This window comes from Cheilinus undulatus, linkage group 20 (assembly GCF_018320785.1).
Source record: "Cheilinus undulatus linkage group 20, ASM1832078v1, whole genome shotgun sequence".
In the NCBI taxonomy this organism is placed as follows: Eukaryota; Metazoa; Chordata; class Actinopteri; order Labriformes; family Labridae; genus Cheilinus; species Cheilinus undulatus.
The window spans coordinates 4,918,649-4,945,170 of NC_054884.1; the positions used below are offsets into that span (position 1 = coordinate 4,918,649).

Here is a 26,522-nt window from a genome sequence, read left to right on the forward strand (position 1 = left end):
AATATGAGGTAAAATAGAAAAATCGTTAAAAAGGGCAAAATATAACTTAAAAATTTGGGTTATGAATCTTAAAGCTCAAAATATAATATGAGAAGTCAAAATTATGAGTTGAAATGCTCAAGTATGAAATAAAAATTCAAAATCCTAAGTTTGAGTCCTAATTGTGAGATGACAAATTGAAAATATCAGTTTAAGACACAAAATAATGTATTCCCCACATTCCTGACTTACCTAAATATTTTTACTCCTTATTTTTTCAGATTTTGTGACTTAACAAGGATATCTTAAATCATCAAGGAGAAGTTCACATTTTTATACCTGAGTAAATCTGCAGACCTCAGACTGATGGGCCAGTTATAACAGAAATATGAGATCATCTTGCAGGCCGGATTTTAACTGTTCCACGGGCCGGATTTGGCCCCCGGGCCTTGAGTTTGACACCTATTTTGTTGAAGATCTGTCAGGCTGAGAATTAGAAATGTCCCTTGAGATTTTATTTTACTTCAGAATAAAGAGTTCATTAACAGTTAGTTTTATAGTATAAACGTTCTACCATTAGAGATATATTTGTCAATAAAATAACATTTAATATCTAAAATATCTAATGTCTCAGTGTCTGTCTCTATCAGTGACACGCCTCTGTAGTGTTTCATATGCACACAGAGAAGAGCATCATTAAGAGCAGAGCTTAACCTGATCATGTTGATGAGGGAAAAATAGAGAGCATGTGTTTCATGTTAAACCAGAGGTTCATATGATATATAACACAAAGTTTCCCAAAAACACATTTGTTGCCACTGCGAGTCTTACTGTAACGCATGGGCAGGGCAAACAACTGCTTAGATTTCAGATTTATGCACAAAATCAGCTCAGAAATCAAACCAGGTTGCACCGTGTATTCTTCGATCAGTTTATGGTCTTTACTAAATGTGTCCTATTTGAGGTTTTTGCATTTACTGTTATTGGTAACATGTCCTATGTTTGCAGCGTTATCATCCGCTGAAATAACACTGATGCATTCATTTCTGCATACCTAACACTCTGTCATTCACTCTGGGATGTCCTCTTATAAAATACTTTTCTAGTCTTTTACCTAATTCCTTGCTCAGTGTCATAATAATGCAGTAAATAAAACGTGCAGCATGTTGAGTCAATTCTTTATTGACAGGGTAAAGGTCTTAAATCTGTAGTGATATGAACTATTACAAGAGCAGACTAAACTCTGATTCCAATATCTTTATTAACTAATAATACACACATTTAAACTGGGTAAAAAAAGTAAATTAAATAGGTTTATTCTGACGGTTTGTTAGTGACATTCACATACAGGCACTGAAAAGTTAAAAAAAAAAACATTCACTTGCAAATAAATACACATGTACAGTTTTATATGAGCTATTCTAAGAATGCAAAAATGAGGCGACAAACACTTTCAAGTGCAAAAGGTAAGACAATACAGTACAGAAACCCTGTGAGCCTTTATCAGTGATGAAGGGCTCTGGTTTGGCAACACATAGTCCTCCTTTCACTTGCTTTAGAGTTCAATGAGAATCAACCTTAAATGCACTTCAAACATCACAGTTTTCAAACATCATTCTTTGCTGCAACAGGGGAAAAAACCCTCGTCAAGATTCCTCCCTGATTCCCAAACCATATTCCAGCCAAACATCCATCCTTCTGTCTTTAATGCACATGAACTCCCTCAGACGTCTGCTCTGTTCATGTGTGAAACATCTCAAACGTGGCTACGACTTCAACTCTGCTCAAGAACCGCATAAGAAATGAGCTATAATAACATTCGACAACATAAACCAAGGCTTATTTGTTAGTCAGAAGAAGGCATAGGTATTGTATGCGGTAAAAAAGGTGCAATATATTTGCAGGTTAGTTTATAGTTTGGTAAGACTGCTAGGTGTTAGACAAAGCCCTGGTTTAAAGCCTTATACTGGTTGCAGTTCTACTGTACAATGTGAATCTAGCTATTAGTAAACAACACTTGTATAAAAAAGGGCCCTGGGACAAAATTCCTCACCACTGTTAAATACATTTCACTGCGTTTTCTTCAAAAGGATCGAGATCCTTGACGCCGCCTTTTTCAGTTACCTGTTTGGCTTTTGTGCCTCTGTCATTTCTCATGTTCTTGTCTATGTATTGCATGAGGAACAAACTATTTCTCCAACATTTAAAATGTCTGCGATCTTACTAGAAACTCCAGGATGTTTATCTTCTCTATGATGAGTGTTCATAATGCCCAGGAAATAGTGACAATAATCTCCAGCGATTGTCTTTTGCAAGACAGCAGCCTTTTTTCAAAGTGGGATCTTCACTCTTACACAGTCAAACACAGGTCTAACTATCTAAGCTATAGTCTATACTGCAGGTTTCACTCACTACTATAAATAAATGCCTCTTATATCTTAACTAGCATTGTTTCTGCTGCTGCTGTTGGCTGCAGGAGTCCATTAGAGACTAACTTTATCACTCATAACAGAGCCAAAGTGACTTTAACACAGTGAAGAGAGGAGGTGCTTATTTCATACATGTTTTCCTCTTGCCTTTAATCCAGCTCCGTGGCGCCACCAGCTGTCATCCTGGGGTGTCAGTTTAATCTATTAGGAGCATCTCCTGTGTTTAATTCTTTTTCATTTTTCCCCTTTTTGTTGCTCTTGAGTTGCAATCTTTACACCCATCACCATCAAAGTTATAAAGCCGTTTCCTCTCTCCCACTTCTCACACTTTGCTAGGCTAAGTGGCTAACTGACTGCAGTTTCATTTTCACAATACAGACAAGACAATCTACTTATTTAGCTCTGAGGTGAAACATTTTCCTCAACATCTCTAGATTAAAGGGTGAGGGAGGCACTGCAAACATTAAAAAAAAGCAGTTGTAAGGTCAAACACAGACACCGGTACAGGAGAGTAGACATGAAGACTAGGGGTGTGTTTAAATCTTCTGCTTTCATTTGTATAGTGAAATATGTAATGTGTGGATGATTAGCACCTCTAGGTTAATCTTGAGGCAGACAGCACTGTGGCCTGAGAGGATCACTTTCTAACTTACTCTAATTTTATATGTTAGTATAGTCCAATAAAAAAAAAAACAAAAGATGCAGTTAATATTCTTTTCCACTCCTATTTTCATCAGTGGTGCAGTTCTTGTAGTGGTGAAGCTCTGACAGTTTGTGCACTGAGGCTTATGAAAAGCAGGCTGTTAAAACTGTGCCGCTGTGGTTCGTGCAACAAGACAGTAAAACCAGTTTTATTGCATTTGTGTACTTGATAGAGACACTGAATAAGTGGTTATTATGAGGAGGGTTCACTGTTTCGTTTCCGTTGGCTAGATGTTGTAACTTGGATTTAACTTGGCATTGTTATCTTAAAGTCCCTGTAAAGTGAAATCCAAACTTTGTGTTTTAACACACTAGATATGTTGGAATAAGATTGCTGTAAGCAAGTAATAACACTGAGATCTACATGTAACTGAATTTTGGATTTAGACTGGTAGAAACTTTTTCACCTCTTTCCTGGCTGGGTTTTATTTGAGCCCATGACCTCAACAGTCTCTGTGGAGAATAACCCCGCCCCCAAAGGCGTGCATGACATAAAATCACCGAGCAGTTCATCTCAATACAGTCTGTTGTTTGCTGATGTCAGTTCCTTCAATGAGAATTAACAGCCAGTTGGCCTACAGTTCATTAAAAATATCATAACAGACAGATTTGTGCCAGAAAACAGTAAATTTAACCTCAGACTTCTGTCTCTGCTCTAGCACAGAGCCAGGCAGCTGCTCTGATCAGAAACATTTTTTAAAATCTGAGAGGATCATATTTGTCCTGAGTGGGCGTGGCTTCAGCCCATTCAACAGACCCGCCCTCACCATCCAAGAGCCTCATTCTTCACAATTTTGAAGCTTGGTTTTATAAACTTAGTTGTGTTTTTCATGACTGAAATTTGGCCTAGTAGTTCATAACACAGTGACCTGTCATACAACAACCCTAAAATACAGATATTCTTTTCATCACTTTACAGGGACTTTAAATCAGATCTAAGTTTTGCAGCTCCTACACTGAGATGCCGTGATCACAGGCACATTGGTGAAGAGCAGAGTTAAGATATTTAAGCCGTTTTAACTGTGAGACATCAACCAGTGTTGGGTAACAATTTAAAGTGGTTACAAGATTACTGGCATTTAAAAGTTACTTGTCACATTACTGTATTCAATAGCAATGAAAGTAATGCATTACAGTACTTTTGTTTTGCAAGAAATTAGGGATGTATGATATTATCAGCATGATAGAAGAATCGGCAGATATAAAGATTTTTGCCCATATTTACAACCAATATTATGTCCATTAAAATCTGCTAATATCAGCTGTAAATATTGGATTTATGAAGAGATAAGTTAAGCCGGTTTACACTGTACGGTTTTCCTCCGATTCAGCCAGGAATTTTGAGTTGCATGACTCACTTTAAAGTCAGGCCGACATTCAGTCGGATTGGGCGTTGTTTGTCATACTGTGTACAGGGAGGTACGACGGCCAACTACAACCCGACTACGACCTGCTCCTGACTGGTCCGATGGATTTCTGGCATGTTTGATATTTTGGTCATATAACTCCAGATACTTTACAGTGAGAGCAGAAACGCAAGCAGAATTAACAACTTTAGGGGATTGTTTTTCCTTTGTAAACTGTCAGACAACGTCCTAAATTAGTTTCTGATGCCCCAACCCCTCCATGATAGAGGGCATACAGGAGTAGGAAATATTCATGCCTGGGTGGTGACGCTGTTTGTGTGTGAGATAGAGAGAGGTAGTAGCAGAGAGAGAGAGAGCTGGGGGGAGAGACACAGAAAAGATAAAGGGGGGGAAAGAGAGAATATGACTAGAAACACTTCACCCTCAGTGTGTGAGACTTTTTAAAAAGGAAACTCTGCGGTTTTCTGTCATAGTCCTTCCCGGAGAACCAGATGATGGTTGTGCGTCGTAAGCAATTCAGTTGTATAGTCTGAGTTGATATGCTGCCACGACTGTCATATGGTCGGCTTGAAATCACACAGTGTATACCCGGCTTTAGTGGAGTTTTAGGCTAGACCAACAGACCTACATCAGCTGACAACTTTTCTGTATCTGTCATCGTTCCTTACACTTTTAAGGCATGTACAATATTGGATTTATACTGATGTTTTCTGATAATTTTAGTCAATACAGATATTTCAAAGTAGTTCTGACCTAACTTTCAGTTCTTAGACACGCAATTTAAAGTTTAAGAATGAACACATTTCAGTCCTTAAAACACTTTAAAGTTTAAGCAATGATGATAATTAAAGAAAAAGACTTTATCTGAAGTAGGTCTGTTGGTCCAACCTACAACTTCACTAACTTACTTGTTTATAAGGCCAATATTTACACCTGATATAGGCAGAATTTCAAAGGCAAAATGTTGGTTGTAAATATCACTTATTTTCAAAGATGTGCCATCAACCTAAACAGGAACACTCATCCCAAAACATTGATCTGAGTACTCTAATGGATTACTTTGTGTTAGCAACAACACCGGATGTGAAACCTTTCTCAGTCACATCATTACTTCAGCTTGTTCTGTCACAGAAACCTTGTTGACTCATTTAGGAGACTCATCACTTTACATGAAAGTGTGTTAAAGAGTGTTAGGACAGATCCCCTCCTCTGTTTATCAGACTATTGCAGTGGAAATCTTTGAGATAATTGCTCTGAATTCTAGCTTCTATAAGCCTCTCTTCTCAAATCTCAGCGCACCACACTGTAACAGAGCATGCCTTTCCTCTCATGAACGTCTTAGTGTTTACTAGATTTACCAGACTTGCCAGACTTGCTAGCTTTAGCCGCTTTGGTAGCTTTGATGTCCATCTTGGTCTTCTGGATACGAGAGAAGATCTCTTTAAAAAGGGCCTTGTACTCTGGAGTGTTCTGTCCCAGACGCTTATCCACTGCCTCCACCTGCTTGCTGATGCTCTCAATGGCTTCAGGTGTGGAGGGGGACTGGGTGGGTGTAGGTGGAGGTGCTGGGGTGGGGCCCATAGCACAGTCTTTCATAGACGGGTCTCTGGAGACAGGTCTGGAGGTCTGGACGCCGGCATGACAGAGGCTCTCTTCATGGCGCCTACACTTTCCCAATAACTCCTCGTACTTCTCCAGTAAGGCGTGATACTGCTCGTCTACCTCTCTGAGGATGGACATCCCCCTCTTCCTCACGCTGTTGGCGTGCAGAGCGTAGCTGCCTCTTCGGCGGCCAGACGCATCTCGGGCCACAATGGCGTTGAGTGCGGTGTCACTGCAGCTTTTCCTCACAGGGCTGGAGTCAGGGAGAGCCTGTCCTCCCACACCTCCACCGCCCTCTCGTTCCTCCCTAACGCCTCCTCCAGCGTCCCCTGCCTCCACCTCCAGGAAGGTGTCCGTCTCTGGGGTGCTGTTGAGGACAGTCTGGGTAAGAGTTACGCCGTCATCCTCACCGCCCAGCAGGAAAGTCCGAGCACGACGGAGCTGCTGCAGCTCCTGAAGCTCTACTTCCAGCTCCCGCACCCTTCCCTGGCAGCTCTCAGCATCCTGGTATCAAAGATAAACACAGTTTCACAATGAAATCAACAATATCAGTGTAGATGTTTGTTCTGAATGTGCCTTCCTGGTTTTTAGAACTAAAAGAAAATACAGACATCCAGGGCAAAGAGAGTATGTCAAATATGTCATCAGCATGTAATTCTACTTGTTCTGGCTGTGATTCATCGCTTACCTGGACTCGTGTCTGCAGGCGGGAGTACTCTGCGAGGAGGAGGTTGCACTCCCTCTCCACACCTTCTCTACGCCCCCTCTCGGTGCGGACAGCCGCTCTCAGAGCTGACACCGCCTCTCTCAACTGCTGGTTCTCCTCCTCACGTGGTTGAGGCTTCACATCCACAGAGAAACTCTCAGCCCTGCCCACCACAAACTCATCCTCATACCTGAAATCATGACACAAAAATAAAATCTAAGTCTACCAGGTTATGGATCAAGTTGATAAATTGGAGCCATCAGTGGTAAATGTGACATACCTGGGTGCTGTGCAGAGCTCCCTCAGACAAGGGAAGGAGTGGATGGTCTTACGCCGCTCTCTCTTCTCCCTCCTGACCCGGAGCTGCTCCATGGAGCGAAGCTGCTCCACCTGCCCCGAGAGAGACTCCACCTGGTTCTGCAAAGTCTCGATGGTTCCTGTCAGTCTGTCCAGATGGTAAATTACATTGGAGTTAAAAGGAGTATGAAGCCAAAGAGAAGAGAAAGCACAGAGTCACACTCACCTCTCTATCTTCTGCTGTGAAGCCTTGCTGTCTGTCACCAGCGTGTGATTGGTGCGTTCCAGCTCTCTGGCAGTCCCGTCCAGCTGCTCGTACACTTTGGCGTGCTGCTCGTTCATGTCCCGGAGAACCTCCAGCTGCTTTGACAGGTACTGTGGGACAATAACATATACATGCTTGTTTCTAATGATGCCTGAAGACACAATGACCCTCATTTATTAAACTTGCATAGAGACCAGCAAAGATTTGGGTGTAGAAATCCTCTTACAGCAAGGTCTCAGAGCGATTTGTGAAACGTGCATATCTGGCCAATAACAGCGGTTGCTGAAAATAATCGTCATTCAAATAACATGCTCTTAGATATTCACGATTCAGCCAGATTTTACAGCATGGAGATATGTAAAAAGGAAAGAAACCTGCTCCCTTTATTATCATTTCGGTCTCCAGGTTGGAAAAGTAAAACAAAAGTAAAGATTTGTTGTTTTTCAGCCTGAAAGTGGCCTTGAAGTGAATCAGAAACACTGCATAATGGAGGAAATCACTGCTGCAATGTTGCAGTCAACCAAACTCCAGCTGATATTAGGATATTTAGTTCCTATATATTTGAAATATAACTTGTAAATGGTATCACCGTAATCCTTTCTATATATCTGGGTTTTTAAAAACATGGTCAACTCTTAAGAAGGGGACATAAACGCGTGCTTTGGCTTTTAAAAGAAGCACCATGCAAACAGGGGACACCAGCCTAAAACTGCTCCAGACTGAGAGGAGAGTGACTGTGATACTTCAGTTTCGGGTATTATTGTTAATTTAGGCTAATCATAAGTGTCAGGGAGATGCGGTGTAACAACGCAGATAAACAAGTCTCTTCTGACTGTTCATGAGACTTAAAAAGAGATTTAAGAAAGCCTGAAATGTCCATTAGCCTGTAAAACAATTATTGAATAGATTTCTTGCAAAACATATCAGTCTTATTTCTTGCTTGAAGAAGTATTTGTCCCTTCCTGATTTCTTATTTTTTGCACACTTGTCACACTAAAATGTTTCAGAATATCAAACAAAAATTTGTATTAGACAAATAGAAAATGTAGTTTTTAAATGATTATTTAATTTACTAAGGGAAAGAAGCCATCCAAACTTACCTGACCCTATGTGAAAAGTCACTGCCCCCTAAACCTAATAACTGGTTGTTCCACCCTTGGTGGCAAAAACTGCAAGCAAGTGTTGTGATAACTTGCAAAGAGTCTTTCTCATCACTGTGGAGGAATTTTGGCCCACTCTTCTTGGCAGAATTGTTTGAATTCAGCCACACTAGAGGGTTTTCCAGCACGAACGTCCTATTTAAGGTCACGCCACAGCATCTCAATCAGATTTAAGTCCAGACTTTGACTAGACCACCCCCAAAACTTAGCTTTGTTTATAAGCCATTCAGAGGTGAACTTGCTGGTGTGTTTGGGATCACTGTCCTGCCGTATAACCCAAGTGCTCTTGGGCCTAAGGTCATGAACTGATGGCTGGACATTCTCCTTCAGGATTTTCTGGTAGAGCGTAGAATTCGTGGTTCGGACAAGGCATGAAGCACACCTTCCAAAACTTTTGTCTCATCATTTCTCAGAATATTTTCTTAAAAGTCTTGAAGAACATCAGGATGTTTTAGTTAAATGTGAGACAAGTCTTTGTGTTCTTTTTTGTCAGCAGTGGTTTTGGCCTTGGAACTCTCCCATGATGCCATTTTTGCCCAGTCTCTTTCTTATCGTTGAATCAGGAACACTGACCTTAACTGAGGCCAGTGAGGTCTGCAGGTCTTTAGGTGTTGTTCTGTGTCTTTTGGGACCTCCTGGATAGAGCTGGGCAATAAATCCAAAAATAACTGAAACCGACATTTAGATCATCTAACCGATAAAAACCTGCCATGTCTAGTATTTCAATTTTTCCCCTTTTCTTGGAAAACTTTGACTTTTTACGAAAAACATTTTCATTTCAGCTGATGTGTGTTTTGATTTCAAATGTTTCAACTGATAAACATAAATTGTTAATCTGTACCTGTTCATTTTAGTTGTTTGTTTAAAAATCATACAAATATTTACAGAAGAGAGTCAGGGGTTTGGGGTGGAATAATCGTTCATTGATCATAACCGAGGTAAAAAGTTTGATTAATCGGGATTTTGATTTTTGCTATAATCGCCCAGCCCTACTCCTGGATGAGTTTTCAGTGCACTCTTGGAGTCATTTTGGTTGGCAGGCCACTCCTGGGAAGATTCACCACTTTTCCAAGTTTTCTCCATTTGTGGATAATGGCTCTGACCATGGTTCACTGGAGTGTCAAAGCCTTAGAAATGCCTTTGTAACTCTTTCCAGACTGATGGATGTCACTGACTTTGTTTCTCATCTGTTCTTGAATATCTTTAGATGGCGCCATGATGGGTTGGAGGTCTTTTAGCCTACTTCACTTTGTCAGACAGGTTCTATTTAAGGGACCTCTGGATTAGAAGGTCTGGAGGTAATCAGGCCTAGGTGTGGCAAGAACTAAGCTTCAAAAAATGTTTTTAATTACAGTTAATTTAACAAGGGAGGCAATGCCCTTTACTTTAAATTCTGCTTGATGATCTGAAACATTTAAGTGTGACAAATATGCAAAAAAAGACATCAGGAGGGGGGAAAATACTTTTTCACAGCATTTTAGATATTTTAAAATTCTTTGTATCTTATCATTGCCAGACTCAAAATTTCCAGTCATGATTCCTGAAATTTACTAAATAATATCTACAAGTAAATTTCTCACATTGAAAGATAAATTCTCAAATCCATACCTCTAAATAACGTCAAACTCATTCTCTGTCTTCAAACTAATCAGAATCAGGACAAGCTCTTAACCCTTCTGATAAAATGTGTCATACCTCAATCTCTTGCACTTGCTCTTCATTAGTGATGTACATCTGCTGCAGAGAGTCCTCCAGCTCCTTGTTCCTCTCCAGAAGAGTCTTCCCCAGCTCTGCTGCCAAGTGAAGGTCTAAAATACAGACACATATAGAGAAAGAGGTAAATAGGTCAGTTGGGAGTGGAGGAAGATAGACTTGGCATGATGAGGACAGGGGCAAAGATGGCCAGGGAAGAGGTCAGAGAGACTTCTTTATTAATGCAACTGTAAAAGTGAATGGCTGTAACAGGAAAAATGTGAGGAAGGATGGAGAGACTGGAAAGGAAGAGTTTAATCTAACAGAAAAAAGGCATACTGCTGCTGTAAATTTTAGATGACCCGCTGTCATGATTAATAGAGCCCTTTGTTCTATTCTAGGCAAGGTTATAAAAGGGTCTGACACAGAACGATCAAAGGGGCCATCATGTTGTCTCAGTCTGCTCTGGACTGATTCAATTATAGAGGGAGGTGAGCAGGAGGACAGAGAGACTGCACTTCTCCCTGCAGCATGTCTCCCTGCAGGTCCTCTTCTCTCTGCTGACTGAGTATGAAGGTCAGAGAATGATGCCAGGACTATTCAGAGAGACATCTCTGCACTGGGATTTAGAGAGGAAATTGGTGAAATACTAGGAAGTACACTGCGGATACAGTGTTAATTTATAGTGGCCTCTTTACAGTGAGTTCTCTATGATTGCACCCCACTGGACTGGTTTGATTTGTCCTTCAGGCCTACTGCTGCATGTCCAAATTAAGATGAGTCACTGTCATCATACTTTATTCTAACTGTGCTCTGACTCAGCTCTATTGATGGCCTACATTGCAGGGTCTGAGTCAGCAAGATTTGATGTGCGACCTCTCAGAGAGAAAGCAGAGGACCAGACTGAACAGCCAAGGAAGTCATCTCTCATTCAGCCTGAGCTGGCTCTGTCTTTAATATTGAATATAGCCAACCAGGACGGGCGCCAAGTTCTGACTTTTAGTACTTTTAGTTCTGCGACATTCACCATCGGTGCAGCTGATGGAGCAAATACAGACATCAGGCACTAAACCAAGCACCCCTGAGTATTAACTGAGCAGTCTTTGGTATGTTAATAAATTCACAGCAGGAAGATGGCCATTTTCAGATTAAAACCACCCTATATGAGCTCCATGGATCGATTCTGATGGTCCACAATCTCATGATCATTCATTGTAATAATGCCCACCCTTCACCTGGGACACTGAATGGACAAAAGTATTTGGCCACACATCAAGCGTATGGTGTTAGTTCAGACAGGTCATGGGGTATAATCAGAATCAGCTGATCTCATGCAAGTCCTCATCAACTGGCGGCCAGTTGATACACTCTAAGCATGCTATTGGCTAAATACACTCATGCTTTTTATTTAAACTGCTCCAGCGTGGCTGAGATTTACTTCTTCCTTTGCAAGCTGCTTTTTACAACCCTCCTCCACCCCAGCTCCTCCTCTATGCTACATCTGACTTAATTTAATTCTGCTATGACTGATGCTGCTCTGCTCTGGGGTTTGTTGCTGCTTCTCTCCCTGCCTCAGGCTCTCTTCGTAGGCACAAAAATGCCATTCCACTGCAAAAAAAGAGAACTTTATAACTACAAATCATGTGTGTCTCTAGACAAAGTGGTCCAGACTGAACTGTTAATTACTGAACTCAGGTGTTTCAATCAGACCATTGCCACAGGTGTAAAATCAATCATCTAGCCATGTAGTCTTGGTTTGCAAACATTTGAAACCGTATGGTTCATTTCTGAAGAGCTCAGTGACTTCAAGCGTGGTACCGTGATTGATGCCATTGTTGCAATAAGATGATTCGTGAAATTTCATCCCTGCTGGATATTCCACAGTCAACTCAAAGTGACATAAAAAATTGGAAGCATTTAGGAACAACAGCAACTCAGCCACGCATGGTGCCACAAATGCAGCATAGCTGTAAAGTTCTGGACTTTCACTGGCATTCATGTAAACACAACATTGTGCAGCAGGAGCTTCATGGAATGAGTTTCCATGACCGAGCAGCTGCATGCAAGCATCACATCAAAATGTCCAATCATGCCTCTATTTTTGGACGTCAGATAGGTGAGTCTGGGTTTGGCGGTTGCAGGGAGAAGGCTGTCAGATTTGAGCTAGACCTCTTATTTCCAGTAAAGCCCAGTCTTAATGCCTCTGCATACCTAGACATTTTGGACAATGCTATGCTTCCAACAGTATGGCAACAGTTTGCAGAAGGCCCTTTTCTGTTCCAACATGACTGTACCCCAGTCACACAGCAAGGACTGTAAAGACATGGTTTGATGAGTTTGGTGCTGAAGAACTTGCCTGGCCCTTACAGAGCCCTGACCTCAACCCCATCAAACACCTTTGGGATGACCTAGAATGGAGATTGTGAGCCAGGCCTTCTCATTCAACATCGAAGCCTGACCTCATAAATGCTCTAGCTGATAAATGGGCACAAATTCACACTCCAATAGTATGTAGTGTATCTCCTCCTGCAGCTTCCAAGATAAACTTTTGCTGTCTGTCATTGTCTAGGAGCCACAAAAAAGGTGTTAGATCCATATTATTCCATACCAAAGCACAGCAAAGACACTTGATTTAGACAACAAGGTGTTATAAGGGTTATAATGTCACCTTAAAAAGTTGATGATGATTTTTCAATTTTGATTCTCCTAATCAAGTAATTTAAAATCCAATTAAACTCCAATCCAGTTAAGTTCAATTCATAATTGCATTTAGTCTTAAGTTAAGAAAGCACTCAGGAAATATTTTTCGAAATAGGATCACTGCAGCAGTGGGAAAAGTTGCTCTGCAGAATGAGTAAAAAAGTGCTAAAATTTGCTGTTCCTTTTGAGATGCTATCAGAGCTATCAGTTCACTGTTGTTTACATCAGTTTAAAGATCATTATAGCAGCATAGTCGTAGCTATCAACTGCAGCTACTTGCAGTGGGCTACCCTGTTCCAGTTCAGGCAGAGCGTTTGACCTGGATTGTGGGCCTGGAATTATGATAAATATTAAGAATTAGATCAACCCTTTAATTTTGGTACTGACTACCAAGGGACTTGGCATTTAAATGGTAGCCAGATAGCTGTTCACATCCCTATTTTCATTCTTCAATAAAAGTATTTCCTAAGTTATATGTAACTTTAAACTCTTAAAGTCACATCATGTTATTAAACCATAATCCCCTTCTATCTGGCTGTACTCACCTTCTTTAATCAAGCTAATTAGGAGGAGGCTAAGCCTGCAGTTGCTCACAGCTCCATATGGACTTACTCACACTTCCCCTTTAGCTGATATCTTAATGAATTTCTGTGGGACTCTGGCATCAGCAGCTCAGGTACCACTGAGTTCTTCAGAGCTGGAGAGGGAGGGCCCACAAACTGTGTACTCTGCCAGCAAGCTTTCACTAGAAAGACCCCGAGGGCCTACGGTACCAAGACGAGCATGGAAAACCTTTAAGAATGATTAAAGCAACTTAGGATATTCTTTCCGATTAACATGAAGGCTGTAGGCAATAATAAATATCATCTACAATAACAGAATTGTTATGACTGGTATGTACGGTACCTATAAAAGGGTTCTGTGCGTAACTTTTTGACAAAATAAGAGACTGCATTAATGCTCATATTCCTTTAAAGTGACCGACCTAATTCAACAGAGGTCCAGTCGGCTGAAGGGGCCAGTCACTCTGGTTACTCAGTAATCTCCTAGGTACCATTACACCATGAAGACAAAAGAACACTCCAGAGTTCAGTTAAATCTATCATTAAGAAATGAAAGAATATGACACGTGTAAATCTGCCTGGATCAGACCATCTTCACAAACTGAGCAAGCGTGCAAGAAGGAGACTAGTGAGAGAGGTCACCAAGACACCTATGAAGGAGTTCCAAGCTTCCGCAGCTGAGATGGAAGAGACTCTGCAGACAACAACTGTTGGCCAGGTTCTTCACCAATCAAAGCTTTATGGGAGAGTGGCAAAGAGAAGGACACTGTTGAGGAAAACTCAGATTCAATCTGGACTACAGTTCACCAAAAGGCATGTGGGAGACTCCATGGTCAAGTGGAAAGAAGTCCTTTGGTCTGATGAGATCAAAACTGAGCTTTTTGGCCATCAGACAAGACGCCAAACTCTGCACATCACCATAAACACACCACCTCCACTGTGAAACAGTGGTGGCAGCATCATGCTGTGGGGGCGCTTCTCTGCAGCCAAGCCCACAAGGCTTATAAAGGAAGAGAGCAAAATGAATGCAGCAAATTTAGGAAAATTCAATCTTATTCAGTCTGAGATAGGATCAGTGTAGGGCTGCAGTGATGGTTGTCCTTCTGGAACTTTGACCCATCTCCACACAGGATCTCTGCAGCTCAGTCAGAGAGAGTATCAAGTTCTTGTCAACTCTCTTACTAAGGCCCTTTTCCCCCAGATTGCTCAGTTTGGCCAGGCGACCAGCTCTTGGAAGAGTCCTGGTTGTGCCAAACTTCTTCTATATAAGATTTTTTTTTGTAGTCTTCCCCAGATCTGTCTTGCAACAATCCTGTCTCTGAGCTCTGCAGGCAGTTCCTTTCCTCATGGCTTGGTTTTTGCTCTGATGTGCATTGTCAGCTGTGAGGCCTTCTATAGAGAGGTGTGTGTTTTCGAAATCATGTCCAATCAATTTGATTTACCACAGGTGTAGAAACATTTCAGCAATGATCTGAATACTGTCTCAATGCACTCTTACACCAGTCAGTGCCTCCCTATCTCTGTGGAAGTCCATTGTTGCAGAGACAGTCCAGGATTTAACTGCAAATAAGTAAATGCTGCACAAGGGGATAGTAGCATTAATTAGCTGTGGATTTGCAGTATGTATGGACCTGGTCCAGCGTAGGAGTCATTTGCTTGGCTTTATTTTATGTTGCTCATTTACAGAGATAGGGTTGTGTAATCTCACCCTTTTTTTCAGCGCACACAGAAGTGATATCGAACAGCCTGTGAGGAGATATTTGCCAAACTGCCAAAAATAGATTGGATTAAAACTGCATACACCACCTAAAAAAAACCTACAGCAAGCTCTGAAAATCCTCCACGGCTTTGGGCCAATCTGAAAAATCTAAAAACACAGAAAACCAGGCAACACAAACAACCTGCATTAATTTCCCTATAGCTGCTGAGGAAGAAAAGAGTCGAACAAGAACATAGGAGAAGTAGGAATACTGAGGGAGAGAGGCGGAGGAGAAGACAGCCAATCAATAGAACTCAGTGCACTCGCAAACAACTTAGCAAGTCAATATTCCCCACAGATCAGTGTCTGCTTGCTCCAGACTGAGCTGAGGCTTGACCCAAACAGGATGAAACCACTGAGAGAGAGGCTCCGGTATAATCATGTCATGTATGACTGATACACTTCCTGCACGCTGCAAGAGAACAGCTGCAGCCAGATAGGAGTGTGTGCCAAGGACTCTTTAACATTTTACACACAGTTAACACCAATGCTAAGTTAAGATCCTATAAAGATTGTAAATGCAAACGCTTCTGAGTGTGTCTTTAGAGAAACATAGGAGGGAAATCTGCACTGTCTGTGGTGATCTCTTCCACAGGCAGTGTTGTTTTTGTAGGTGCACGTCACCCATGAGAATCAGTGGAATGTGGAAACAACTTCTCCTCCTCTTCTCTCCCTTCGTCAGAATCCAACTTCACAAAAGAAACACAGAAGCCAGGAACAAATCAGTAAAGGTTGAAGCAGACTGCTTCACCATCCATAAAGTCACTAAATACTGCATTAATTAGTATGTTTGACCTTTGCTTTACAGTATTTTATCTTGGTAAAAGCTGTAGTAGAGCATTTGAACAGTGGAGGTAGCCTCTCATTAGAACTGAGTCAGACAAACAAGCGTCATGTCTCAGCTGGTACAGCCGCATATTTACTCCTTGGACCTGGGCCAAAGCCAACCCTGCCTATCACACAATAGGCCTAAACAAAGACGCACCAAAATAAGATGGCTGCATCTCTCTGGTTTTAGGCAAGAAGAGGAGAGATGTGGCAGTACTATTTTCAATGTTTTACATCTGACGCAACCAGTCCCTTAAAAAAGGCATAAGAGAATCTCCCCACCACTTTGAAATCTTTACTAAGGCTGCACAGTAATGGATATTTGCCAATACCTGATATGACGATGTTTACAAATTATTAATAGCCGACAGCAATATCGATCAGATATTTCAATCTAGTTCAGACTGATGTCAGACCTTAAGGGGACATATTTTACCCTTTTAAGACAAGTTTACATTGGTCTCTGAGGTCCACAAAACATGCCTGTGAAGTTTTTTGCTGAAAAATCCCCCCAGTAAAGGATCTTTTCATGTCTGAAAACCCCTCTGTTTCCACCCTGCTCAGAATGAGCTGTTTCTGCGTCTGTGGCTTTAAATGTTATGAGCTGTCTGACTCCGCCCGTTGGATGTGGCTCTCCTGATTTTCCCAAGCTAAAAGGAGGATCAGGAGGATAGGGCAGAACTTTCTTTCAAGCAGAGAGGGCTAACTGAAGCTGGAGGCGGGGCTAACACCCCACATGACATCACGGGGGGAAAATCTGAGAACGGCTTGTTTCGGCACACATTTTCTGAAAGGTGGAGAAAGAGAGGGGAGGAAGGAATGGATTTTTCTGGTACTTAAGGGGATTGTGGACAGGCCAGGGTCGTATATTTTTGTAAGAAAAGCCTGAAAAAGTGATTTTTGCATAATTTGTCTCCTTTAAAACCCACTTTAAAGTGCAAGGAATGACGATCAGTAAAGAAGAAGACGTCTGCTGACGTAGGCCTGTTGGTCCACAAACGTATTTTTCCGTATGGCCAACATTTACAGCCGATATATGCAGATTATTATAGTCAAAATATGGGCTGGAATGTTCATATCTGCCGATAGCGATCTCACACATTGTTAGACTTTTGATCCGTATGAAGCAAATACCAGCAGCTAGCTAGCTAAGCCAAAGGTTAAACCTCCTTCTTAAAGCTGCAAAACTAACTAATCCATACACAACATGAACAAAAGTATTTGGCCACCTAACCATTACATCAACAGGGATTGTAATGACACTGTATTCAAATATATGTACTTTAATATGGAGTTGGCCCCGTTTTGCAGCTAATGTAGCCTCAACTCTTCTTGGAAGGGTTTCCACAAGATGTTGGAGTGTTTCTGTGAGAGTTTGTGCCCATTCATTCTGTAGAGCATTTATGAGGTCAGGCATTGATGTTGGACCAGACGACCTGGTTCACAGTCAAATTTTTCCACATTGAACTCACCAAATCATGTCGTTATAATCCTTCTTTGTGCACTGGGGCACAGTCACGTTGAAATTGAAAAGGGTGTTCCCCAAACTGTTTCCACAAAGTTGGAAGTATAGCGTTGTCAAAAAGCTAAAAGGCTGAGTTCTTGTTGATCCTTAAGTCTTCCACTTTCTATCAATATCACTTACAGCTGGCTGTGGAATATCCAGCATGGATGAAATCTCACAAATCGTCTTACTGCAAAGATGGCATCCATCACAGCACCATTATTGAAGTCACTGAGCTCTTCAGCACGACCCATTTAGGATCACAGATGTTTGAGAATAGAGACAGCATGGCTAGGTGATTTTATACATCTGTGGCAGCAGGTCTGATTGAAACACCTGAGTTCAATGATTAGCAGGTGTGGCCTAACACTTTTGTCCATATAGTTTACCTCCAGTGGGAGCCTACAGATATTTAAGAGGCCCATATCACCAACCATCATGTGGGTCACACAGTAACTACAGAATAATAGCTGCATCAATGAAATAGTTTGTCAAAGTACAGCATGTTTAGTTTTATACTGACTGAAGTAGAGAGGTACGGCTGACTCTTTCCCAGCTGTGGCTGCTCCAAAGCCTCTTTTATGGTCATCAGTTTTTACATGGTTTGCATTTATAACTGTAGGTAAATGATTTAGTTAGAAACTGAGGTGTAACTGCAGCTAAAAACGGACACGTTCACACACACGGTCACTAAGACAGTTAAGGAGAAGGCACACATTAACCCTCCTGAACCATGACCTGCTCACACTGAAAATATTTTCCAAAGATCCACCAGTTATGGCTGGAGTCATGAGCGCATTTCCAGCATTAATGAATGGAGGGAGAATATGGTGGCTGTTATTTTCAGTACAAATAAACCACACTAACTTGGCCAAAGACCTCACTTTTATTTAAACTGAACCAAATAGGTCAGATGTGAAAACGCCCTCACACTCAGCTGCCAAAGCTGACTTTGTTTACATTTTCTAAAGCAAAGATTCACAGTGTGTGAAACATTCAACAGCAGGGTGAGATTTTTAGACATGAAACATCACGAACACATGTACAGAGCTGTGAAGTGCTCGCCCCGCTCTTGATTTGTCTTTTTTTTTCATATTTGTTGCACCTAAATCTTTCATATCTTCAAAGGAATTTTGACGTTAGACCAAGATAACCTGAGTGAAGACAAAATGCATTTTTCTAAAAGGTGATTTCATTTATTAAGGAGAAAAAGCCATCCAAACCTACCTGGGCCTATGTGAAATAGTAACTGTCTTTTGTTAAATCATGAATTGGCTATGATTAACCACATATTTTGGAAAGCTGAGTTCAATATCTCTATCCACACCCAGACCTGATTACCACCAGACCTGTTGGATCCAGAAATCTTAAATAGAACCTGTCTGACAAAGTGGAGCAGGCTAGAAGATCTCCAACACATCATGGCGCCATCTAAAGAAATTCAAGAACAGATGAGGAACAAAATCATTGACATCTCTAACTCTGGAAAGGGTAACTAAGACATTCCTAAGACTTAGGGAGCCCACCAAACCATAGTGAGAGCCATTATCCACAAACAGATAAAACTTGGGACAGTGTTGAACCTTCTGGGGACTGGTCGGCCTACCAAAATGACTCCAAGAGTGTAACGACGACTCATCCAGGAGGTCCCAAAAGAACCCAGAACAACATCTTAAGACCTGCAGGTAAGGTCAGAATTCATGATTCAACAATAAGAAAGAGACTGGGCAAATATGGCATCATGGGAGAGTTCCAAGGGCAAAACCCATGCAGACCAAAAATAACAAACTTGTCTCACAGGTAGATTTGGATGGCGTTTTTTCCCTTAATAAATGAAATCCTTTAAAACTGCATGTTCTATTTACTCTTGTTATCTTTGTCAAATATTAAAATTAGGGGGCAAATACTTTAACAGAACAGTAAACCCTATGTGAGAGCCTTTTTACATCAGAACTGAGGTCTTACTGATCAGCCTGCTGGTGATTTCTCCACAATAACAAGACATTGTAATACAATGACAGTGGAGTCCTTCTCTCCGTCTGTCATGCTCTCTTTCTCTTACTCTCTCCATCTGAGGGATTTGTGGCGTCCCAAAATGTCACACAAAAAAATGAGAGCTCTTGCAGTGAGCTCTTTGAAGCTCAGCTCTTCTCTAAGAGGTCCGACACCCTCTCATTTAGAAGCAGAGCTCTCAGCATGGACGCACAAATAAGGACAGCAATGCCTGTCCTCTTTGTTTCCTCCTTAACACCTCCAAAAGAGACTATTTCTACTGTCAAATAAAGTGATTGGTGCCAAGAAAAGAGGCAGTCAATCTGATGTTGCATCACTACTGCAGATGCATGCCTGCCTGTTTGTGCATCCATGTTTCTCCAAGTAAAACTACTGCATCAGCACCGTTCTACCTCCGGATATGTACCACTGTAATTACTCACAATGAGGATTAAGTGATGGGAAGATGAGGCAGGAAATGAGGTAAGAGGTTCAGACCAAAGATCTCTGTCTGTGAAGAGTCAGTTGATAGGGGATTTAGATTTATTTCCAGGGATATGCACATCAGTACAAGATCAACGCAGAACTTTAAATTAGCCATATCAGGCAATTTTTATTCTGCAGTCACAGCCTCAATGGCGATATAGTGGTGATATCAGCCCCTTAGATATCCGTAAACTGGCACTGGCATATAGACTATACATGTATACTATATATGTGATACTAAATGAAATCCTTTGCCATAAGACAGTTTGTGAAACTGTGCAGCAGGAGCTTCATGAATGGATTTCCATGGCCGAGCAGCTGCATGCAAGTCTCACAACACCAGGTCTGATGCCAAGCACCGGATGGAGTGGAGCTGTCGGATTGGCAAGGCTGGATGCTGGGAGAACATTACCTGCCTGACTGCACTGTGCCAACTGTGAAGTTTCAGTCAGGAACATTCTCGTCATACATTTAAAGATGGATAATTGGGTATCAGAAACGTGCGCTAATTTGGCACTGGCACCAACACACCCAATACCTACTGGACCGAATTACAACACAGATATCGATTTTTTATTTTGATACCCTGTCACTCAATGAAAGGAAGGAAATACGTTATATAATTTTTTTTAGAATTCATTTATGTTTTAAGCTGCATCCCTTTTATATCCCGTGTTTGATTGGAACCTTATAAAGCAGTAACTCCCAAACTGTCCATCCGATCTTTGGGCCGCGGCCATTGCAAGTGGGCCACCAAATCATTTCCAAAATAGTATGATATTTGATGGGGGGGGGGGTAATTATATAAAATTAAAAATATGCAGAATAGTGTTCTAAATGTTTAAACTCAGTTACATTTAAAAGGATATTAAAAATATTCAAATATTCTTTTCATTATATTGTTTTGTTTTTCCTTCAAGTATTAGACATGTGACAAGCAAATGAGAGATAGGAACTTTTGTTAACTAGAGGTTATTGTGTGGACAGCTTCTTGAAAACTGTAATACTGAAGGTGTTGCAACATGTTACAGATGCTGTGTTAGCGACTGTGGAGCTTCCAACATGTTTCTCCTGTATTCAGCTCAGTCCTTTATGTTCAATCTTAAAGAGGAGGTATTATACTTTTCTGATTTTTAAAACATAAATATAAAGTCACAATGTTGGGTGTCCATACTTCACGTATGCAAATGTTCAAACCATAAGATAAACGTATGCGGCAGTAATCTTGGAATTAAGTGTGTAAACTGATGAAAACGGTTCATTGGGAATCTCTCCGAGATCTTCCCGAGACAAGATTTCGATAGAGCGAACTGATGAGGTCATCGCAATAGGATACCCTGACTGGTTCGTCCATGCTGCCGGCAAAGCGGAACAGACACAAGATGAACAGAGATGAATAAATACATCACTAAATGCAGCAAGGGATCAGTCCACCATTACCAAAGCCATTTAGTAACAGTAATTAAACACTTACCAAACAGATACGCCCTGCTCTATCCTTCACTGCTGCTGGTTTCTCTCCAAACTATCAGCGTCAGACTCCGGGTCTAACACGTACGGACGTATATCAAAATACGCCATATTTTACTCAGTCGGACCGGTTCATTCAAAGTTTTCAACTACTAGCATAGCAACATAGCCACATTGGAGGGGGCGGGCACAAAACATTGAGTCCTGCCGCCGACCAGCCTCCAGAAAATCAGCCAATCGGAGGAAAGCAGGTCCAGGGAGGGGGTTAAAGAGACAGCAGCTTTGAAAAACAGCATAATACCCCCTCTTTGAATAAAAAAAGTGCCCTGAGAATGTATGCCTCCATATTTATGGGGTCGGAGGTGGGCCGTGAACATTTTTGAGACTTAAAAGTGGGCCCTGAGTTGGAAAAGGTTGGGAACCACTGTTAGAAAGATATTTCTGAAAATCATTCATGATATACAGACAGCTTTTATTCTCCACTGACTTTTAACCCACTTAACTTCAAAAGTATTGATTTAGGCTCCTGCACCATATAAAAAGTATCGATTTGGCACTGGTATTGTAAAAAGCCCAAATGATACCTAACTCTACATACATTTAACCAGTTTTTGCAAAATGGATGTATAGTTTTACTTGACGGAGAAGGCGCTGCCCCAAAGATGCTCCCTTGGTTGGTCAAGCAGCTGCTTTGCCTTTCCAGGGAGAGCATGCCTAGAAACCCCCAAATAGATAAATACATTTGACAATGCATATTGAATACAACAAAAATAGTTCACATATTCAAATACACCGTAGTGTTCGAGCTGATTGGCTGTGGGAGCTGGGAGGTGATAATTGGGATCAGCTGGCCATCAGCTGATCATGGCTGGGCAAATGAAATCCATTTCCTGCATGAGCTAAGGTGTATTTGTTGGAAGAGGAATAATGGTATGAGGCTGTTTTCTTGGTCCTCCTGTTCTGACCTCAGAAATGCGCTGCAGAATAAATGGACACAGATTCCCACAGAAAAACTCCAAAATCTTGTGGAAAGCTTTCCAAGAAGATGTAAAAGGGGGGCAACTCCACATTAAAGTACATGCTTTTGACTACAATGTCATTACAGTCCCTGCTGGTGTAATGGTTAGGTGGCCAAATACTTTTGTCTATATAGTGTCCCTTGACTTACAACAGCCACAAACCTTAAAATACTTTATACACAACATTATAAAACAGATACATGCTGCAGACACTCATAAGTGAGATGTTGGATCAAGATTTTTCAGGAATTTTCCCAATAAAAGATTAAATCCTGATCAGTGACCAGCTTTTTCTGATTACTTTGCTTTCATCAACAAATCTGGAGAGCAGACATTTGTAAACTAGTTCAGTATTGTATTTATTACACCATTTTAGCCTCCCATAAACGGCAGCCTTCTAAGCAGCCTTACAGTCCTGCTAATTAGGGTCTAACATCCTGTCTGAAGCTCCAAGCCATGCTAGGCCCAGCTTGGCATGCTGTCAATGCATTGTTGTCAAAGCAGCACAGTCTGCTCTTTAAAAGCTGCTTCACTGATCGACCTGACATGTAAAAGGAGGGAAGACATCTACATGACATCTCTGCTGTCTCTTTGGTCGACAGAGAGCCTTTGTTACCAGCTGACCAGCAGCTGACCAGCCAGCTCCAGCAGCCTGCAGACTGAGGATGCTGCAGGCAGAGGAGGATGGTTTCTTATCTTACCCTGCTCCAGGTCCTGCTGGTCGTACCATGGCTCTTCCTCTTCGGTCACAAACTCCTCCATCCTGCCTGAACTGAGCATGGGGGAAACCCTGAAAATCGAAGAAACAAGCCCCCCTTTTGTGTGAACAATAGAGCTCCGGCGGGCAGGATCCTCCAGAAGGCAGCAGCCGCTCCTTCTAGCTAGAGCTGAGCCCGGGCTTCTCTGAGCCGGGGAGTGTGCTGCTGTGTTGTGGCTCTACGTGTTTCCTCTCTGTGTTTCCTCGGTCACTCCCACCTCTCTGCCTCTCATCCCCCCACCTCCGCCCAGCAGCGGCCCATCCCGGCCCTCAGTCCATCCGCTGCTTCTCTCCCTGCGGCTGAAGAGGAGGCTGGGACGTGGCAGCGATGTTGCAACAACAGCACTTCCTTTCTCCCCGTTTACAGCCCCACTCTGACGATGCCTTCAAGAGCTGCTCGTAAAATACAATATTTTCTTATTCCCCATCTCAACAAGCTGTCGAGTCAAGTGCGCCCCCTAGTTTTATACAAGAAAACATTTCATGACGTCGTTCCGTTGGACAATTATTATTAACGCACACCTAACAAGTTATAAAGTACGGTATATAGTACGGAAGCCCACTTTCGCTACTTAAAAAAAGAACAAAAGGGAAAGTTAGGCAATTCTAATAATAATAGTATTACAGCAAAGGATCCTAAGTCATAATTAAGAGATTAAAAAGTCATATTTAGGACAAAAAAAGACATAATTATGAGATAAAAAGTCAAAATTATGAGGTGACCCTTTCTTTGATAATCTCGACTTTTAACTTCATATAAATGACTTTTCATCTCATAATTTTGACTTTTTATCTCATAATTAGGGTCCTCGCCTGCCCTTTGGGCAAGGACCCTATTGTTATTCGTCTGTTTCTTTCTACTTATTATTATTTCACAAGCTCTTTGACCCTTAATTTGACCCCCTAAACATGCTCAAAAACTCACCAAAATTGGCACACACCTCAGATTCGGCGAAAAATTTGATAAAATGAAAAAAAAAACAACAAACATGCCAAAATGTGCTCTCTAGCGCCACCTAGGCACACTAAAACGGCCCTCACGGCCAGTAGGAATGTCGTAGAGAGATCAAACCAACGTTGAAACGTTCGTCTCATCGAGACCCACAAATCACGCACTGACACCCCTAACCTATCTCAAACAGGAAGCCGGCAATTTGCCTTCCAAAATAAAATTTTGCCCAAATTTTGGGCCAAAAACAAGATGTATAGCCTCCCAGCCTGTAAATGGTACCAGCTTAAAACTCAGAGAAGACACACTAGGCCATGCTCATCAAAAGTTCTGATGGAATTTGTTGTTTCTCGAACGGTTTCCGAAAACCAAGCCCTCAAAGTTGGTCAACCCCAAAGAAGCCCTCCCTGCTGCTCCCATTTAAGGAATGGGGTGAGAAAAAATCAAAACCACATAACCTGTGGCAGTTGGGCCTCTACACAAAAACCAATGGTCCTACAGCTTTGAAAATTACATTGATGGTTTCCTGACAAAAATTACTACAAAAATATCTTATTTTTAGAGAGATTTGGTCAAAATTGTGGCATCTGTGAGGTGAGATTCAAAAAAATTTCAGTCAATTTCACTCCTGATCAAGAGAGCAGTTAGTGATGATGTCATCCACTGACTGACAGATGAAAGCACCCGGAATGCAGGCATTAGTTACCATGGCAACCTGGGGAAGCCACACCCATTATAAAGTCTGAGGCTCCTGACAGAGCTGCAGGTACACACCTCAGTCTAACTTTGAGCAGGTCAAAGGGTCAAAAAGGGATGAAACCCTCAAAGTGGAGGTCTAACGTGCATGAGGGACGTGCGACAGACCGAGGACCTGACCAATGCTGCTTGCAGCTTTAATTTTGACCTTAATCTCATAATCTCAATTTTTTAATTTCATAATTTTGACTTTTTATCTAGTGATTTCGACTTTTTATCTCACATTTTTTCCTTTATCTCCTAATCTCAACTTTTTATCTTGCAATTTTAAATTTTTATCCATAATCTCAACTTTTTATCTCATAATTTCGACTTTTTATCCATAATTTTGATTTTTTATCCATAATTTTGACTTTTTATCTCGTAATTTCGACTTTTATCTCACATTTTTTCTTTTATCTCCTACTCTCAACTTTTTATCTTGCAATTTTGACTTTTTATTTCATAATCTTGACTTTTTATCTCATAATTTTGTCTTTTTATCCATAATTTTGACTTTTATTCATAATTTTGGCTTCTATCTCATAATCTTGACTTTTTATCTCATAATTTCGACTTTTCATCCATAATTTTGACTTTTTATCCATCACTTTGACTTTTTGTCTCATAATCTCAACTTTTTGTCTCATTTTTGGGACTTTTTATCTCATAACCTTGGCTTTTTGCCCTATAATTTTGACTTTTATCTCATAACCTTGGCTTTTTGCCCTATAATTTTGACTTTTATCTCATAACCTCGACTTTTCATCTCATAATTTTGACTTCTATCTCATAATCTCGACTTTATATTTCATAACTTTTACTTTTTATCCTTAGTTTTGACTTTTCATCTCATAATTTTTAAATCTTTTATTTCCTCTGAATTGCCTTACTTTCACATTTTTCTTTTTTTAAGTGGTGGAAATGGATTTCCATAATTTGGACCAAATACTGGATATTAAATCCAACATTTCAGTCTACATTTAAACACAAGATTAATGATTAATGAAGTTATTAAAGTTGGTAGATATGATGGTTAGAACATTTAATTCACAACAGTAAATCATGGTGCTTTACAATCACGAAGATGCAAACATTTAAATAACAGTGAAAAACAAAACAACAAGGTGTATCGAGCGTACACATCTAACTGTTTCAGATCATCAAATAAAGGATGTTAATTGTAGAGTTATGCTTAAAAAAGAGTCTTTAGTTTGGTTTCTAAAGCAGCTGAGAGGCACAGACACTACAGCAGTTTCAGCATGTCCAGTCTTTGCTCAGGGATCAGGTAGTCGGAGCCAGCTGACCTGAGAGACCTGGGAGGTTGAGACTGGGTCAAAAGGTCTGGCAGGTAACTAGGACCTAACCCGTTTAGTGAGTCATGCTGAGCCTTTTTGGTCCAGGTTTGAAGCCTGGCAGCAGCCTCGTGTATCTTCAGGAGCCGTCTGATTGCTGTCTGTGACGGACCGGTGAATGATCGCAGTTATCCAGCCAACACCACCAGTTAAATGTAGGCGTTTGCCTGGGCCTAGCATCAACAAAATTTCCACTCAAATTTCTG

General features: G+C 41.2%; 1 protein-coding gene across 1 annotated transcript; it reads right to left on the minus strand.

Annotated features, from left to right (window-relative positions):
* Positions 1-1,221: 1,221 nt before the first annotated feature.
* On the minus strand, positions 1,222-23,569 carry LOC121528446 (cerebellar degeneration-related protein 2-like). Its single transcript, XM_041815921.1, has 6 exons — positions 23,222-23,569; positions 10,203-10,315; positions 7,309-7,457; positions 7,066-7,230; positions 6,768-6,975; positions 1,222-6,583 (listed from the first exon to the last, which is right to left on the minus strand). The coding sequence occupies exons 1-6, from the start codon at positions 23,298-23,300 to the stop codon at positions 5,816-5,818; spliced, it is 1,482 nt and encodes a 493-aa protein (XP_041671855.1). The 5' UTR covers positions 23,301-23,569; the 3' UTR covers positions 1,222-5,815.
* Positions 23,570-26,522: the final 2,953 nt, after the last annotated feature.